The following is a 20,677-nucleotide window of genomic DNA, read 5'->3' as shown; positions in this document are numbered from 1 at the left end:
CATACTTATGTAGTAGCTATGTTTTGGGACACAGGCTATGTGGTAGCTATGTAGCTGGCTATGTAGTAGCAATGAGCGCGCTATTTAGTAGCTATATAACAAGTTATGTAGTAGCATGTTTTATCATAGCTATGTAGTGGGCGGTTAGCCTGCAGGCTATGTAGTACCTATATTTTGGGCTATTTTAAAGCTATGTAGTGGGCTACATAGTAGCTATATAGCAAGAATATATGTATGTAATTATGCCCTAGAAAAGATGTAGGTGTCTTTGTATGTAGGTTTATATGTAGGTGTCTTTGTATGTAAGTTTATATGTAGGTATCTTTGTAAACGAGAAGATATGAAAAGTTATTATAATTGGTTTTATAATTTAAACACTTTTTCAAAAAAAAAGTTTTTTCTAAAGTTTTTTAATTTCTTTCAATAATTAGAACAAAAAAATTTTTTTATTTTCTTGTTTTCCTTTTTTTGTCATAACTTTTAGTTTTTTATTTTTATTTCATCTTTATAGAAATTCGCCTAATTGGCACCAGGAGGGTGATGGTGCAGATGTAAATGACAGTGAGAGTTCACTATTTCAATCAACTCAAGATAAGTTTGATCCTGAGGATGACTACTCAAGGTTAAGAAATTGTTTTTATAATCTTATTTTTATGTTTGACTGTTAAAAGCCCACACAGCCAATTAGATGCAGCTGACTAAATAACAGGAAATTAATATAAGCTCACACAGCCAATAAGATGCAGCTTAGGGATCTTTTTATTTTATTGACATTTATACAGACTTAAAAGATGGGTAAATGTAAGTTATTTCATAGTATTTTTTTTTTTTTTGAAAAAGAAGGGTTTTACTCCGTGCCCCAACAGATGCCATTTTTTGCAAACTTAAAAAAAATTCTTACTGGTTATAAAATACCTGGCGGCCTGGTTGTGCTATATAAATTATGTATATAAAATATTTTGTAGCAAATCATGTCTATGTGATTTGTGTAAAAAATCAAGTTCTTATCTCTATTTGATCACCTTGCATTTTTATAATAGTGGAGTAGAAGTGAAAAACTCACCAATGGCAACAGTCTAAATACTTAACGTCATAAAGAAGTGTCAAAATTTTCCTTTAAGTACATTTGTACTCAAGTTTCAAATGCTTGTTTTATTCATAAGTTGCAATTTTTCTTGAATTGTTCTGAATATTTTTGCAGAAAATATTTTTTCGGATTGTAAGAAATAGTTAAATAATTTTAAAGTAAACATTAATCAATGTAATAACTTATAATTTTTTTTGTTCTGGTTGAGTGATATAAAAAAAGTCTGATCAATGCTATCAAACAGGGACAAACCATTACTAAAGAAGATAATAAGTAAACCATGAGAACAGCTGTAGGAATGAGCATATCAAACAATAAAATGATAGCAACCTTGATTAAGCAGATTTCAAAGTCTTTTGCTTTTTGTTATCCTCAATCCTCAATTTTCTGAATGAAAATCAATATTATTAACAAAGTTGCTTATAGTTCTTATTAAAAATGAGGATTCGGAAAACCATGCATTTAGCATATGTTATTTGTATTGCATACAGATGTCATATGTATCATATATAATTCTTTAACATTTTTAGATGAATTTAATTATTGAATTAGGATGAGTGTGAAAACTCAAGTTTTTAACAATTGTCAGTTTTATAAAGTTTTTTCAAATGTAAGATAGAACAATTTCTATTCTAAATATCTGTTATGAAAATAAATAATAAATATAATCTCAATTTATAAAGTCAAAAGAAAAAAACTAATTATCATGAACTAGCTAAGTTAGTCCTCATGTTCTTGGATCTAGAAAGGAAAACCTACCCATATTCACAAACCTAATACAGTTCTTCATGTGGGGTTTATGGCTAAGAGCATTACTCTAAGGTCTTGCTTTTTTGACAATTAAACTAAGGAGCTTTTAAATATGAACTAGGAGAGGATCATAAAGAGATTTATAAACTTTATCTCAGTCTTTCATGATCCTAAGTTTTTGGCTGCTGAAAAACTAGATACTTCAGCAATCCAGGTTATTTCAAAAATTAAAAAAGTATTTTTATTTATTGTGTATTATTTTAAATATATTATTTTAAATATATTTTAGTATTATTTTAACAATAATTTAAATGCTTTTAAACTTTTTTAGCACTTGGTAAATAATCCACTTGGAGAAAATTTACCAAGCAGCAATCATCTTTCGCAGATGTGGAAAGTACAGTACTTAGACCCTTTATTATTTATCTTTGCCTTCCCCAACAGAGATGAGTCTTTACCTAATTGCTTTAAAGATGAGATAAAAAGTAACTGTTGCCCTAGATCCAAAGCCTAAAACCCTAGATCCAAAGCCTACAATTTCGAAAGGAAATCTAAAACTGGATTAGGCTAAAAAAGAGTTTGTCTTGTTTGAAAAACCTTCACCTTTTTAGCAATTAATTGATTTAGCACGATTTTTTTGCCAAAACTTTAAAGTATTTTGCGCAAAGTTATCCAATAGAGATAGGAACTTGATTTTTTCACATATAGACATGATAAGCTATAAATTATGTTATATACATGTCTGTAGCACAATCAGGTCTTCAGTAAGAATTTCAAAATTTGTAAAAAAAATGGCTGTTAGTGCAAGGTGTTCAAATAATATTTTTGAAAAATCAAAAATATACTTTGAAATAACTCATAATTACCCATGATTTAAGCCTGCATACATGTCAATAAATCAAAGTTGATGAAAAATAAATACCCCAAATGTGATGGAGCAAATAACTGAAAAACTAAGCTAAACATTTTTTTATTTATAACTATTTAACTTATGCTAAAAAAGTTTATTAAAAAAGTTAATTTATGTTTTTAAGTTCATTTATGTTAGTTTATCCTAAATAAAATATATATTTTATATACTTTAATAAACATATTATATCATGAGAATAGAATGGAATTTCAGATTTTTAATACAAACACAAATCAAAAAAGAAAACACTTTTGTGTGTTGAAATTCAAAACAAAATTGTTTAGTTATAATAAGTTCAAGAATCAAGTTGTAAGTCATGTAAATAAATGAATCAATGATTGACATATATAGCCTAGATTGTTTCTATTTGCCTTCCTACATAAACTAATAACTTTTAAAGTATAATTTAGTCAAAACATTTATCTACTTTTTAAATTTATGAATATAATATAATCAAATTAACTTTAATACAGTTTCAGGCCATATTTCAGGGGGCTCTAGAAAGACCATGTGACAAAAACTGATCTTATTCAAATAAATCATCAATACACACCAATAAATTGAGGTTTGTAATACTTCAAAATTAAAAATGGAAATATCACTCTCCAGCCAGGGGCATTCAAAAGATGAATTCATATTTATTCAAAACTAACTTAAAAAATTAACATCACAACACTTTTCTTAAATAAATTTAAACTTAATACAATTATCACTATTACTGTGTATTCAGAAAAATATCATAATAATTCTTTAAATATTTCTTTGGTTTTAAGCCAATGTTGTAACAATTATTATACAAAATACTAATTGCACTCAAAGTTGAACACTTTAAATCAAACAATTAATTAAACAATTTAGTTTGTGCATGATATAAAAATTTTGTGGATTTTCTTCAGAATGTAGAAAATGTAAAAATTGGTAAAAGGTCAATATTTAAATAAAAAGTGAAAGGACCATTTAGGAATCCCACATGGTCTCTGGGGCCACTACACCCCCTGCACATTTTAAGCAGGGTAAGTATTAGTAACCATTGGCAGACTGAAATTCATCAGTGGTTCAGGTATTAGTACCTGTTTTTTCGTATAACATGTTTGATTGTTTCAAAACCAAACGTGTTAGTGTACTTGTACGTGTTAGTGTAGGAGCGACTCTCATGGCTCATAATGTTCGTTTATATATATATATATATATATATATATATATATATGTATATATATATATATATATATATATATATATATATATATATATATATATATATATATATATGTATATGTGCATATATATATATATATGTATATATATATATATATATATATATTTATATATATATATATATGCACATATACACACATATATATGCGGTAGTGGTGTAGTGGTAGAGTGCTCACTTCATAAGCGAGAGATTCTAAGTTCGATTCCCACCACGCCCCTGGTAGTTTAAATGAATGCTAGAATAAATTTTAGCTGATAGTTAAACATACTCAACTATGTTGTATATAATATTAAATAAATAGAATTGTTATATAATACAAATTTTACAATATTTTACAAAATATTAAATCAATGTAAGTTACATATTTGTATATTTAAATAAAAATTTCTTACATTTTCTTATTAAAAAGTGCAAAGAAGCATTTACTTCATTATTCAATATTAAAGTTATATAATTATGCTGAACTATTAAGTTCAGCATTATATAATTTATTTATATAATTATATATTTTAATATAATTATATAATTATATAAATTATAACAAGTATAAAATCAAATTTTGTATTTAATAAGCAATTTATTTAATGAATAAACAAATAGCTCTTACAAAACCTAAAGCTCTTGTAAAAAGCTGTTTAGAGGAGCAACTATTATGGCTCATAATGTTTGTTTTTATATATATATAAACAACATGTGTATGTTTGTTTATATATATATATATATATATATATATATATATATATATATATATATATATAATATGTATACTAACAAGCGAGAGGTTCCAAGTTCAATTCCCACCACGTCCCTGGTAGTACCGCGCTCAACTTGTTTCTCCGCGTAGCGGCCTTGTTAATTAAGGTTCATGCTTCGGAGTTAAAGAATTGAGAGAGAGTTATAACCACAAGTAGCCTTCTCATCTGTAGTGGCCTTCTCGGCTTTGGGGAGTTGAATTACAAAAAAATATATACATATAAAAAGCAGATGGATACAAACACACACAAATGCAAATAAAACAAATAAAAAATTAAGTCTACAAAAAAAACAACGCAAGACGAGTTAAACAGTAAAAATTTGTTGATATTATTTAACTATATTGTTAAACAAGTAAATTTTGTAGATTTTAAGTCTTAAATACCAATATTATTCAGCAACTCTAATCTGTTAAACTATATATATATATAATTGATTTTTTGACGAGATTGAATAAAAATAACTACATGATTTTTACTACTAAAAGTTTCATGCGTTTAGCAATCATCAGGTAAAAAATACATTGTTTTTTTCATTAAAAAATATACTCAATAAACATTGTGGCGTTCAAAAACATAAAACTATAACTATTTGCGAGCGTGGTTTGGTTTTTTAATCTTTGGGCTCATGGTTGTCAAGCAAGAACTTGTTTTCATGACGGCACTTGGATATAAGTTTTTTTTTTTTATTTAATAATTTTTCCGTACCTTTGTACGGAAAAATTATTAAATAAAAAAAAAAAAATTATATCCAAGTGCTTTATTATGCAAACTTTTTCATGAAGGCAAAGCAAGCATTTTTTTTTTATGTTGCTGTAGGCGGGGACTTGTTTAATTATTGACCAAGTTAATTTTGGTGTTATTTTTAAGTTTTCTTTAATCTGCCATATATACTTTGAAAGGGTGGTTGAATTTTTCATCTTTTTATTTGTGAATGAGTGTTTGTGGTTAGCCCATCTTTTCTTCCATTCACCTTCTGCTAGGCCAATATATATTTTTTTTGGGGTGTTAGGATACTATACATTTATAAATAACATTAGAGGCTCTACATTTTCCTATTATAGGGCAGTTTTCTTTCTTTATGTAATTGCAGGGTGGGTATTCTTTTGGTTTTTCTAAACTAATTTTCTTGTTGTGGCTTTTTATTATACTTTCGATATTAATGGTGTTTCGATTGAATAATTTACTTAGGGGGTGGGATGTTGGAAAGTGTTTGTTGATTAAGTTAAGAACTTCATTGGTAGAAATGCTTTTACTGTACAAAGGTTAAACCATATTATATTTCTTTTTCTTGTCTTTTTTTCTCTTTTTTGGGGGTTATGCTTTAAATTAAAATGAGTGAAGCCATTTCTTCTTAATTCATCTTCGTTTTCTGGTATAGATAAATTAAATGTTTTTTCATTAGAGGAATTTTGTGATAATCTGTTGTTGATAGAGACGGGGATTTGCTTTATTATTTGCGGCGGGTGATTGGAATCAGAGTGGATGTAACGTAGATATTCATTTAGTTTTTTGAAAGGTAGGAGCTTTTTTCTAAGTTAAAGGATACATCTAAGAAGTTGACTGCGGGTAGGTTTTTTTGGATCTCTATTTTAAAACCGATCATTTTTATTACTCTAATTATGTTTTTTCGTATTCTTTCAATTTGTGATCTAGTTTTTTTACGAAGTACCATCAGACCATCACGATATAGTCCAACGTCTTCTTTATTTATTATTTTAGATAGTGAGTCTAATATATATAGGCCCACCAGTTCACAAACTTCTGCACCGTCAAAACAACCCATTGTGACATCAAAGCAGTCGTGTGTTAAGTTTTTCTTCCATGTTTCGTTTTTAAAAAATAGCAAGGACTTTCTGCAATATTTAATGACTCTGATGTTCTCTTCGCTAATACTTGTGTGTTTTTTTGCGAACAGTATTGCATTACTTAGTATTTCTGATGTAATAGTGGGGTAAAGATCGACAATGTCAAATTGAATAAAAACGCAATTTTGTTTATCTAGTATATTTTCAAACCATTTGATTGCATCAGTGGTATTTTTCCATTGGTTTAAGCTTAATACAGTTCTTAATTCAGTTTAAGCTTAATACAGTTTTGAACGCCACAATGTTTATTGTGTATATTTTTTAACGAAAAAAACAATGTATTTTTAACCTGATGATTGCTAAACGCATGAAACTTTTATTTGTAAAAATCATTTAGTTATTTTTATTCAATCTTGTCAAAAAATCAATTATATAGCTCTGATATCATTCATCGAGCACTCTTGTTGAATATATGCTCACAGCAAAATTAAACTTACTTATATATACATATATATATATACATATATATATATATATATATATATATATATATATATATATATATATATATATATATATAAAATTATGTTAGTGTATTCTACAAATAGAGTACTCAATGTTCTTAAAGAACAGAGAAATAATAAATAAGTAAAAACAATTATCTAATTTTTAGTTGTCTTTAACAGCATGTTCTCCATCACTAGGTTCATCAGGAAGAATGTCTTAACATCAAAAAGTTCAAATGATAGAAAAATTATTTCACAGGAAGTTGGGAGTTATTGTAATTAATCATGTAATAACTGCAGTATTTTGCAACCAGGAAGTTGCATAACTCCATTAGATACTTTTAGATTCGTCATTTGCTATATATATATATATATATATATATATATATATATATATATATATATATATATATATATATATATATATATATATATATATATATATATATATATATATATAAAATATAACTATTTTATTAAACTATATGGATTAGTAACTATATTTTACCAATACTATGTACAATAGGTTGTAAAATATATTAGTTTACGCTACTATGTTGTTAAAGTTCAATAATATGTAACTACATTAGTAAGCATAAAATTCTATTACTAATAAATTTTAGGTCTGTAATTTATGCCAATAATAATAATTTTTTTTTCTTTTATCAAAGCGTAATAAAAACTGTATCTTTTCATAATATTTTTAGTATTGTATCTCCAAAACGGTCAGTTATGATAGCTGGACAAGAAGACTATTATGGAAATTCATTTGAAGATATGCAAACAATGCAGCAGTATTACGCAAGCATGCAACGGAGATTAGGAATTCTTGAAAATGAATTGGAATATCAAAATCGTCTTTCTAATGTTTGGAAATACTTACTTCTAACATTGACAATAATTAATCCAATTATTATAAATTATTTATTTTTTAATCGCAGGCGTTAAAGTTAATTTTAAATTTTAGAAGAAAATTTGTTCTTTTTTTTTTTTATCAGGGTTATTTAACTATAATAATGATTTATTAAAACATTGATTAAAAAAAAACATAATACACAACATTATTAATATGATAAAAAGCATAATACACAACATTATTGATATGATAAAAAGCATAATACACAACATTATGACAATGATAAAAAACAAAAAAGATTAAGAAAGACTTTTTTTCTTTAAAAAACACAAAGGAAAAAAACAAGAATGTTTTAACTGAATGGTTTTTATTTATTCTTACTGTTATTTTTGTTTCTATTACTTTTGTCATTTTCTCTTTCTGCTTATGTTACTAAATTGTTTATGCTTTTTTTGAAGAATGAGAACTATTTAATTCCTATTTTGTATTATTGTAGAAACAGCTAATACTGGCTTGTTAGAGCTATTTATAAACATATTAAAAACTTATATATTTCATTCTTATGCTGATTTAATAGCGCTGTTTATTTACAAGTAAAATGCTTCAGAAACCACTTTTTTATGCTAACTTAATAGCGCTATTTATATACAAGTAAAATGTTTAAGAAAACTGGTTGCTTGATGTTCTGCTATATAATATGTTTATGTATGCTTTTCCATTTTGCTGTTTATAAAATGTTGTAGCAGCATCAATAACAAAATACGTTTTTATAATTAATAACAATCATAAACATTTTATAAACTGAAGAGTAGGAAAAAAAAATATGGCAAAAAACAAATGCTTTGCAGTGGAGAATAGTAGAAAAAAAAAACGATCTTCTTTACCAGTCATAAAACGAAATCCGTTTGAAATTCATGTCAGCAAGCTAAAACATGATGTTGTTGGAAAAAAAATAAAGACAGATAAAGGATTACCTGGATTATCACGATCAAAAGCAAATGAAAAGGTGATTTTATCATTTTGTTTAGATAATCTTTAAATATGTCATGAGCCATAATTAATTATTAAATTTTATATTATTTATCCTTTTCTAATAGCTCTTTTTTTGGTCTCTGTTTTTTTAGAGAAAAAAAACGTTACTTAAAGAATATAAGCAAAGAAATAAGGTACTTTTAGTTTTGTTTTTACTCTCTGTTATTTGTATTAATTTTTTATTCTCTGTTATTTTATGTGATAATTTTTTACTCTCTGTTATTTTATGTGATAATTTTTTACTCTCTGTTATTTGTCTATCTGATTATGGATCATTTTTTTTTTAAAATAAAAGCAAAATAAAAGATTTCTTTAAACCTCATAACTTTTAAAATTTATTAAATAGGCAAATGTTATAATCGATCGTCGTTTTGGTGAATTTGATGATACTATTTCAGCAGAAGAAAAAATGTTGAAAAGATTTACCCTGGAAAAACAAGTGTGTTTCATTTTTTTGTTACTTTCTGAATATAAATCAAATATTAGTTATGAGTCATGATTATTTTGCACTCATTATTACTCTATGTAACACAATTTTTGTTTCTGACTTCCAAGTACTTCAAATTTAGAATTTATAGTAAGACTACTACAACTTTAGTCTTTATAGTCACAAGAATAACCTGGAAACAAACAAATAGTTTATGTTATTGTTCAAAAAATTACTATGAAGGTGCACAGCAAATCTAATAAAATAAAAAAATCTCAGTGAAAGTTCTAATCTTTTTTGAATTACTTTTTACTTTAATTTCAAATTACTCTAATTTATTTTTGTGAATCAAATTGTATTTTATCAAATAGCTTTATTTAAAAGTATATTTAATTATAATTTCTCAAAAGTCTTTTAGACATTGCTTTTAATGTTATAAAAATAAAGTCACACTTGGCTTAACTTATTGCAGAATGCATGACAAATTCAATGTAAAAAATGCAACATTACTTCCAATAATAAGGAAAATAGACTCAGCTACAGATATTGTTTTAAAAATTATAGACCAGTTTCTAATTTAGTATTTTTTAGCAATAGAAAGAATATTTTCATATTGTCTTGATTCCCACATTAAAACTAACAATCTTCATAAATATGTAAATGAAAAACATCATTTAACAAAAACACTTTTACTTAAACACAACAATGATGTATTTAAATTTTTTGTTAAGCAATTAAAGTGCTGCATTTGACACTATTGACCAATAAAAACTGCTTAGGCTATTAGCTAGTGAAAAAGGTATAATTGACTCAGCTCACAGGTAGTTTGAATCATTTTTAGTTAAATTTACTTAAAGAGTTAAAATTTGATTTTTTAGGATTCCATGAACCAAAATGTAAAGTATGAAGTACAAGTTTAATAGAATAAATGAATAAAAGTTTAATAGAAGAAATATATGAATAAAATAAGAAAATAGAATTAAAATTAATAGAATTAAAAATAAATTATTTAAAAAACTAAACTAGTTTACAACAAACTGTTTTTAATAACTAATCTCTGTTTTTTAATTCCAAAAATTTAGAAATTTTTTTTTGATTTTTATGGGGATCTGTTACCTCAAGATGTTTAAATATTACTTAAGATTTTATAAAAAGAAGTAATATATAAGTAATATTAGAATGAATGAAGTTTTTTTCTTATAATTTATCAATTCAAAGCATGATATCTCTATATTAAAAAATGCTTAGATCTCCAAATTTTCCCTAATTGTTTACAATTATATTATTTTGTTTGTCTTTGTTAACAGAACTCTCAGGGGAAGCCATGTTACATAAAGCATAGAAAATAGATAAACAATGTTCAAGAAAAGTGTTCATCTATATGCTTAATCCATTTAGTTTTACAAACATCCCTTCATTTTTTTAATTTAAAAAATATTAAAACAAAATTTAGCAATTGCTTTAAAACAATATTCTTTTAAAATTAAAAATAAAAAAAATAATTTTATTTTTATTATTGGTTATATTTCTAAAGTCTTAAACATAACGCACCCTTCATTTGTGTCCTAAAAAATGGTGTCCTAAAAAACAATATTTCTGAAAAAATTGCATTTTTATATTTATATTATACTATAATAACTATAATTTTTGAAATTTTCATATAATTAATTTGAGACCCAACATGTTACACCTTTGAAGAACTTTTTTTTTTGATAATATCAGGAACTCGTTAAATGTTCAAGGCTCTTGAGGGACCCCTGAAAATATTTTTTATTCAGAAAATTAAAAGATTTGCATTGGCTGAAAGTCAGAGAAAAAATCTATTTTAAGGTTCTTTTAATATTGCACAAATATCCATGAAGCACCTGCGTCATTATGTAAATTAAGTAATCAACTTTAGAACTTTTAAACTATTTCACCAGAAAACCCTCGGAAGTAGAATCTTTTAGTTATATAAAAATTTATTGCACAGCTGAGCGAGTGTTTTTCCTACTTATTTATTATTCTGGAAAAGCACAGTAGCTGTGGGTAAACCTATGTATTTATTGAGTTTTTTAGATCTGATCTATTGCCCATCATAGTAGTCCCTTGTCATGTTTTTTGTTATACTGTCCTTGATCATAATGCTCATAATCCAAAGTATCTTAGTAAAAGCTTACTTCACTTAGTGATCTCTCATGTTCTCCTTGAGTCAAAATGACAATCAAGAATTAGTAACAATGAGGCGCAATAAGCACCTTGTTTTTGAAAAAAAAAAATTGAGTTACAACCAACTGCAGTTTTCAGCCTTGTTATTTCTTACCTAAAAATAAAGAAACAAAAGTTTTTGTGAAATTAAAGGACAAATTACAAATGAAACTATTAAGAAAAATCAAATGACCTCCATAGTTGTTATGCTTCACTCTTGATAGCTTGACACTGGTTTGGTCTTTTTTGGCATGCTCAGTAAACCAAAGGGAGAGATGGATAGGTGTTTCTGTTGTGAATTAGCATTATTTTGAGGTTCTGAAACAAACTATCTATAAATAGGTGCCATTTACTCAGATAACAAATGATACTTTGACAGGAAGTAGTATTATAGGTAGTAACCCAAGTAGAAATTGCACAAGTGGCCAATCAGTTGCTGCCAAATTAACCGCTCCCAAGTTGGAAAGCATATTTCGTTGTGCTCTTTTCTTTTATGTATGCACCTGGAACTACAAAAATAATTAGTTTAATAAATTTTTTAAGAAGGAAATTTCATACATAGTTGAATATTGAGCATTAGTAGAAAATATTTTTTACTATAATACGTGTAAAATATTGTCAACTCAGCATAACTTGCAACTGCAACTCCTTGAACTGCACAAGATCAAAATCATTGAAATTCTGCTAAATAAAAGAATTTTCTTGCAATATTTTTTTATGCAATGTCTTTGGCAGGCACACTAGGTTTTCCTTGTAGGTCTCTTATATCTTACATTATGCTTTCACTAAATACTTTTTTGCTCTTATCTATATTAAGTCTTGATACATGAAATGTATTGCTTTTTCATCTTGTTCATTATACTTTCACTCATAAACAACATGAAGTACATTCACAGGAAGTATTGGTTATAATATGTTTAAAGCTAAGTAATATAAGTAATATAAATATGTGTTGTAAACAATTAAACAGTATAGTAATATAAGTAACATAAAAAGTTTATATTACTTATATAAGTTTATATTATTATTTGCTTTGAATAAATTTATTTTAAATACTTACATTTTACAGCGCCACCATGAAAAGTCAAGTCTTTACAATCTGGATGATGATGATGAAGAAGACTTAACCCATTATGGTCAGAGACTTGCTGACATTGAGACTTTTGATGATGCAGGATTAAAACTGTTTGATGAAAATGAAGATGAAAATGGTTTGTTATAAATTATTTTTTTTTTTTTTGTTGCATTATATAAAATTTTAATATAAAGATAATAATATAATATTTATGACATATAACAAGTAATGAGTTTTTTAGTACATGAGCATTTTGGTGGGTTTCTTACAAGTAAATCACCTCATGAACAAAGTCATAAGGTATTTCATTATTTTTCTTTGCTTTAATAAATTGTTTATTAATAAATATAAATTTAATAAAGGACTGCCTCAATTAGCCTTGTTATTGCAATGTTTTATTACAAACAAGATGATATATAATAAATATATTTCAAACATATTTGAGAATTTATATTTCTTTTGAAGCGGACACTGATTTAAATTAGGTGATTAATCTAGTCCTTGATCTTCATATTACTTTTTTTTTGTTTGTTGGTGATGTTTTAATGTTTAAATTACAAAAAATTTAATTAAATTTATTAATAATTATTTAAAAAATTGAAATTACTAAGACACCTTGCAGAGGACATTGTGAAGTTTGCCACACATTGGAATGATTATATTGGAAACATGAGATAATATTTTTTTATTTATATTTTGTTTATTATAATTACTTTTCACTATACTCACTTGCTGCTAAAACTGTTGTTGTAAAATGTTGTTTCTCTATCCAAAACTTTCTTTCTAGATGAAATATTGCTAATATTGTTAGATGTCATCGTTGGCATAGATTTTATAATGGTTTAAGGGTGATTAGAAATTATGTTGATATATAGTGGGTGGTCACTTGGCTTTCTGTGTGGCTGGAAAGTATTTTTTGAAAGGTTGAACATGACATTTTTAACATGAAAGTTTACAATTTTTAAGTTGGTTAATTAGTTGGCAATTAATGAATTTTTTTTAAAATAACAAATTCTTATTGTTTTAATAAAACTTAAATAGTTCTTTCCTTGCATTTGAGTGATATAAACACTTTAATTTTATTTCTAATAGTTTGGTTTAATAGAGTTTTGCAAACTAATGATTAAAAAAAATTTTAGTTATGAAATATTTATTCTTGCTTAAAATCGAATTTAAAAATATATTTGTCCTTGCTTAGAATCAATTTTGAAAAATTGAAATTTATTTATCCTTGTCTAGAATCAAATTAAAAAATTTGAAATACATTTATTTGGAATTAAATTTATAAAATTGAAATATATTAAAATCAAATTTGTTAAAACTTTGGTGTTGACATTTTGATGTTAAAACTTTGGTGTTGACATTTTGATGTTAAAACTTTGGTGTTGACATCTTGATGTTAAAGTAGTATCGCAGTTTGAATTTTTTTGTTTATTTTAGAATGATGGAAAAAAATTGACTCGTCAACAAATTATGGATGAAATTGTTGCTAATTCCAAAAAAAAAAAGGTAGTTTTAGAAAAATGATCACATCAGGCAATATTCATTTTTAATTTAGTTATATTTTTTTCTATTTTTTCTTTAGTTTGAGCGTCAAAAAACACAAGAACAAACATTTGAACTAACACAAAAACTTGATTCACAGTATAAAGATATTCAATCTTTACTAATCCAACGGGTATGCAATTTTATATATATATATATATATATATATATATATATATATATATATATATATATATATATATATATAAAATAACAATATATTTGATTTTAATCTAGTTATAAAATTTCACAACTTATTTTATACTACAATTTGCTAAAAACTTTAAAAAAATGTTTTTAACAAATTTTCTAAACAAATTTTTATTTGTTTCATGATCTAAAAATAAATACAACTTCATATACAGCCCTCAGAATTAGAAAAATTAAGGTGGGAAAAAAATTGTTGACTTTGAACTATTTTTGGTTGGCATCCGGTCAACGCAAAGTTTTTAACACAAAGGTTTCACCATGATAACATTGAATCTCAAATACTTTTAGGTTGGCAGTGAGGTGAGGTTGAATGTCTATCCTTGTTTCAAAGGCTTCATATATTCTTTTATGAAAAAAAAAAAATATGATTATATACATTGTTTCAGGATTTAAAAACATATGCGATTTTATATATTATTTTACCCAAAAAAAAGAAAAATATGCACAGGGGCCCTCAAATTAAAAACCAAAAAAAGTTCTTTTTTCGATTTTGATGTATGCATTACAATTTAATTATGTAAAAGTTATAAATTGTTATCTATTAAAAATTACTTCAGCTAGCTGCAATATTTTTATAAAATGAGCAATAGAACTTCTCCATATTTTAAAACTTGCAGTGATGCACTTGTAGTGATGCACTTGTAGTGATGCACTTGTAGTGATGCACTTGTAGTGATGCACTTGTAGTGATGCACTTGTAGTGATGCACTTGTAGTGATGCACTTGTATGCACAAGTGTATTAGAATTATAAGAACTAATAGATTGTTTTAATAAATATTTTTATATTAAATGTTAAAAAAAAAATTGATTTAAAGCAACAAATAAAACAAAAATACATAGAAAAAAAATTATTAGAATGTTTTGAACTAAATTCTACAACTTCATCTAATGCCCTCCATATTACACATCAATGGTTATATTAATTTCAAATGGTGACCAATATTTTTAAAATTCTGTATGACTCTCTTGCTTGTTTAAGCCTTAGTTCATAATCTAATTTCCGTTTACAAAGGCATTGTTCAATGCGTTCAAGAATTATGTGTATTTTAAAAGTCTATGAGACTCTGGACCCTGAAAAATTGTCTTTGACGTTAACAGTTGCTTTACAGCATTATCTATTGCAACAATGATACTAAAGGCAGCAAAAAAAAAAATTTACCAAGAGTATCTTTCTTGTATGCTGATAAAAATCAATGTGTCTCTATTTTTGTACAATCAAGCAGCTGGAAATAGTTAAAAAAAAATTTTCTTGATAATATTAGGAACTTATTACATGTTCAAGGTAATAAGTTCCTAACATGATCAAGAAAATTTCTTGATCATGTAACAACATGTTTAAGACCCTTGAAAGGACTTCTAAAAATATTTTTTATTCGACAATTTTCCAAAACCAGTTTTTTTTTTATCATATAGAACATATTAAGGGTGTAACAAAGGAATCTGTGTGTGCGCGTGTGTGTGTGTGTGCGTGGTATGTGTGTAGGCCTCGGAGTACATGAGTGCACTAGTGGTGAAAAATTTTATAATTAGTTTAAAAAAAAAATTTTTATTCAAAATATAAAAATTTTTAAAACCTATTAAGCTCTATAGTTTTTTGTTGTAGTTTTTATTTTTATTTTTACAGTTTTAATATGATTTTAATTGAAATACTCAAACTGATCTTATTGAGTTTATTTAAAAGCAAATAGATTTTTTTTAAAATATTTTGACACATTAAAAAGAAATTTTCAATAACAAGTTTTTTTTCCCTTTAAAACGCTCACAAAAATTCAATAATGAATAAACATTTTTTTCTTTTTTCTTTATTATTGCATAATTACATAGTACTTATAAAAGCAGTTTGATTTGTTTCATATAGCCACTACAGATTGAATTTTAGGGAATGATAAGTCATTGCCCAAATACCTAGAACTTTTTTTTACCAAGTTGCCTAGAACTTGAAGAATGTGAATAAGTAAATAATTTTGTAAGATGTGTTAACATACCATCATCCTGGATATTCCAGATATTCTTCCTCTTAAACATTTTTAAATATTATTTTGAATAAATGATTTAGTGATCTTTTTACTAATTTTATTTATGAAAGGAAAATACAACTTGACCTAAAAAATATTAATGAATTTTGCTGTATTGGAAAAAATAATTGTATTTTCCACAAACTTTATTTCGCCTATAAAAAGACTTTGTATTTTGCATGGATAAAGGGTCAATGTGTATAAACGAGTTTGCATGCATTTTGGCAAAATTGTATTTTGCATGGATTTTGCCAAAAATTTTGACAAAATTGGCATTTTGGCAAAATTGTAGTCACTTGAAATATTTAAATTATCTATTGATATTGTTTATGCAGCAAGTGTTTAGAAAACATTAGGTCATAATTAATTATTGTAAAAAAGCATTTAAACTGCAGTTGTGAAATAAATTTGAATAAAATTTGATTAAAATAAGTGTATTAATTGATTAAAACAACAGCAACAGATGTTTAAATAATTTTTTACATAATAATTCACAAACAGAGTTAAAGAAGAAAATGCGCTTTATTTTTTTTAATAAATTTTATTTGATTAAAAGTTACTTTTTACATTTATTTTACATTAAGTTTTAAATCGTTTTCTTCTCATTACAAAAGTGAATCAATTGTGAGCCTGTAGGTAATTATATTTAAAAGAAGATAGTAATTAAACTTTTTTATATTAAATTTATGAATAAATTATTGTCCAAAATTGTTATATTATGTGTATAGTATTTTGTTTCAAAAGCTTTATGACAAAAAACACATGGTTGAACAGTAAGTTCCATATTATACTAAATAATAGCAATAATTGTAAATTTTGTATTTTTAACTGTCGTTAATTTGACATTTTAGCTGTTTCATAAATTTCTCATTAAATGTTTTAAAAGTTTCACATCTTATCTTGCTTTACATATTCACAATATTTTACATCTCACATATTTTTCATTTGTCTTGTTTTACATATTCACAATATTTTACATCTCACATATTTTTCATTTGTCTTGTTTTACATATTCACAATATTTTACATCTCACATATTTTTCATTTGTCTTGTTTTACATATTCACAATATTTTACATCTCACATATTTTTCATTTGTCTTGTTTTACATATTCACAATATTTTACATCTCACATATTTTTCATTTGTCTTGTTTTACATATTCACAATATTTTACATCTCACATATTTTTCATTTGTCTTATTTTTTTTTTTTTTTAACATCTTTCAACTTCCAACAAGGCTGTAAGCAACCACTATTAGAGTAGAAAGTTATTGAAAGAGAAAAGATGAATTTTATAGAGCAAGATAACGATTAATAGACGACAAAAAATTGCAATTTATATGAATCAGGAAAACAAGATGAAGGAGCAAATTCCAAAGAACTGATGTTCAAGAAAAAAAAACTAGATGAATAAGAATTTTTGGAACACTTAGGAACAGTCCCAGTATAAAAATGATGCTTAATTAAATGACAAGTAACACAAGAATGAACTTTAGTAGATGGTACATGAGACGCTAACTCTATAGAGCAGCACCCATTACAGTATTTATAGAAAAGTAAAAAAGAAGCAACATTACGATGATGTGATAATGTTTGGAGGTTGGCTGCAAGAGCATGTCCAACTATCGAGTAAACAGTAATGTACTCATCCAGTACACCGTTCATAAATATAGGAAGATCTAGATCTAGAGCCGTTACTAAATAAAGGAAGATATAGATTGTTATGATAACTATCAAGGATAACTTAGTTCAAACTATCAATCCTTAAGATCCATGTTTACATAAACTAAAGATAAAACTGTAGAGCATCAAACTGAAAATTGCATAAATGATCCTTGAGAACCATGTTCACATAAACTGAAAAACTGTGAAGCATCAGACTGATGATTATTGCTCAACTCTTTAAACTTTTCCTTTTTTTTTCCAAAATTTTGAAATCAATTTTGTTAATTAAAAATAACTTTAATCAACATTTTTTCTCAAAAAACGACTGCATAAATTATGGAGGATGGTTAAATCAATCACAAATTAAATCAAAACAATCATTAAAAGGAGTATATCTAGTCATTTCTTGGTTCTAGTTTATGTATAAGGCAATATACATATATACATACATATAATAAAGGCTACAATTGTATATTAGCCTTCCATAAACCGAGAGCTAATCTTTGAACAAGTAAATTTTCAGAACTAAATGGCTTTAGCCATCCATCTCATCTGATGAAAAACACCTGTGTTCAAATAGTGCTTTGGAATAAACTGTCTAAATTTTCTTACAAGAATAACAACAGAAAACATTTACCTGCAATGCTAATTTAAAATCCGTTGCCAAGATCTTTCCTTGAATCAGTTTTGCAAATTGTTTTGTCAATAAATACCCAATGCAAATACAAATAGTGCAATAAAAGAACCTAACAATAGCTCATATGCTTTCTTAAAGTCACTAGACAAAATAGTATTATGTCCACATGCAATCCACAAAAGCCCTGTCTAGCCCTTACCGAATCTTTAGGCATGCTAAATCAAAAATGAAGGTGGTTGAAATAGTAACATCATATAATAAAACTTTTCCCAAAAAAAAAATGCAATACCAGTGCTTCTGGAAACTTTAAACACACTAAGTAGAATTTTCTGATCCTTTTCAACCATAAAAAGACCAGTATGCTAAACTTATTCAGTCAGGCTTAAACGAGGCAGCAGCTTGGTGAAATATAAAAAATGTTATGACCATTTTTTTGATTTCTTTTCCTGCTTTCTCACAGTTTTCTATTCAACAACGATACTGCTTCTTGATAGTGATATCTTATTTAAATTTTGATCTGCAATTGCAAGCTTGGTCTGTCAGTAATTTGATTTTGGTCATGAGTGGAGGTTTTGTTTTAAATAATCACAATATTTTATATCTCAAGTTTTCCATTTGCCTTGTTTTACATATTAACAATATTTTATATCTTATATATTTTTCATTTGTCTTGTTTTACACATGTCATCATAAATTGTTAAATAAAATTAAAATAGTTTTACTTGGGAATATTAAGTATTTTAGTTGTATATATATTTTAAGTTTTGACTAAAATTTTCATTTTACTTATTGAAAAATAGTTTGTTCTTTTCATATTTTAGCCTAAAGGTAGTTCAAAAAGAGATGTTAAGCCAGATGATTATGACAAGACTGTAAAAGAACTTGTTTTTGAAGCAAAAGCGCAGGTTCTTTGAGACTTTTTTCAAAATATTACAATTATTGTATTTGCTACTATTATTGTATTTGTTAATAATATTGTGTTTGTTACTATTATTGATTTAGGCAACTAATAGGTTAAAATCAACTGAAGAGATTGCACAACTTGAGAAGATTCGCTTGGAAGAGCTAGAGGTAATAAGTTTTAAATACATTTTAAAATCTGCTAGGTAATTATTACAGTAGAAATATTTTCTTTCTAGAAACAACGTCAAATGAGAATGAATGATAATTTTATGGATGATAATGTGACATATCTTTCTGCCGATGCTATTATAGAAAAGTATGTTTTTCAATATATATATGTTTTTAACAAATAGACTCAATAGTTTAAGTGATGTTATTTTGACTTTTAGTTTAACACAAATGCATTATTCTTTTTCACATCACTGTCCCAACCTAAACTCACAGTCAATGTGTATATATTAGGTATCAGCAATTTTTAGTATTAAGTTGCTTCAAGCATATAGTTTATAAGAAATTAAGAGTTAACTTAAAAATAAATAACTTAAAGTTAACTAGTAACTATCTTATTGGAAAAATAAGTTTGAAAAATCAACATAAATAAACCGCTTTAAAGACACCATTTTTTGTAGAGTTACAAAGAAATGTGTCATTAAAAAGTAAATGTAAACAAAACTAAAACTTTCCAGTGGTTTATTATTATTATTATTTTTTTGCCATTTATATTGATTATTTTACTCAATAAATCTAAAATGCATAGTCTAACAAATTCACAAATCTCTGCACTTTCATAACTGCCCATTGTTACATCAAAGCAGTCGTCTATGTTTTTCTTTTTCCAAGTTTCCTTATTAAAATAAGGTAAGGTTTTTCTACAAAGTTTTATTATATGGATATATATAATAATGCTTTGTTAAACAAAAAAGAAATCCTAAATGAAAAAACTACAGAAAATTGTAATTGTAAATAAAAAAACAATTGTCCAATGAGTAGAAGTGGTTTATCAAAAAATGTGGTATATAAATGTATTGTTTCCTCTAAGAATGTACCTGATAAACAATATATTGGCATAACAGAGGGTGAATGGAAAAAACA

The 20,677-nt window shown here is 25.8% G+C and overlaps 2 protein-coding genes across 6 annotated transcripts in view; both read left to right on the top strand.

Moving 5' to 3' along the window:
* LOC124818087 (uncharacterized) overlaps nt 1–8,003 on the top strand; it is a 40,896-nt gene extending 32,893 nt beyond the window's left edge. For both annotated transcript variants that reach the window (XM_065795977.1, XM_065795976.1), the window contains 2 exons: nt 512–622; nt 7,737–8,003. In XM_065795977.1, the coding sequence (XP_065652049.1) occupies nt 512–622; nt 7,737–7,977 (352 nt within the window). In that variant the 3' untranslated portion in view covers nt 7,978–8,003. The remainder of the gene's footprint in view (nt 1–511; nt 623–7,736) is intronic.
* Nucleotides 8,004–8,514: 511 nt separating this feature from the next.
* Nucleotides 8,515–20,677, top strand: part of LOC101235387 (nucleolar protein 14) — a 66,353-nt gene continuing 54,190 nt past the window's right edge. For all 4 annotated transcript variants that reach the window (XM_065795975.1, XM_065795973.1, XM_065795974.1 and 1 more), the window contains exons 1-10: nt 8,515–8,891; nt 9,010–9,051; nt 9,264–9,356; nt 12,601–12,742; nt 12,848–12,906; nt 14,047–14,115; nt 14,192–14,284; nt 19,504–19,587; nt 19,685–19,753; nt 19,822–19,901. In XM_065795975.1, the coding sequence (XP_065652047.1) occupies nt 8,709–8,891; nt 9,010–9,051; nt 9,264–9,356; nt 12,601–12,742; nt 12,848–12,906; nt 14,047–14,115; nt 14,192–14,284; nt 19,504–19,587; nt 19,685–19,753; nt 19,822–19,901 (914 nt within the window). In that variant the 5' untranslated portion in view covers nt 8,515–8,708. The remainder of the gene's footprint in view (nt 8,892–9,009; nt 9,052–9,263; nt 9,357–12,600; nt 12,743–12,847; nt 12,907–14,046; nt 14,116–14,191; nt 14,285–19,503; nt 19,588–19,684; nt 19,754–19,821; nt 19,902–20,677) is intronic.

This window comes from Hydra vulgaris, chromosome 04 (genome assembly GCF_038396675.1).
Source record: "Hydra vulgaris chromosome 04, alternate assembly HydraT2T_AEP".
In the NCBI taxonomy this organism is placed as follows: domain Eukaryota; kingdom Metazoa; phylum Cnidaria; class Hydrozoa; order Anthoathecata; family Hydridae; genus Hydra; species Hydra vulgaris.
The sequence above is the reverse complement of the archived record's forward strand: the minus strand, read 5'-3'. Positions and strand labels throughout refer to the sequence as shown.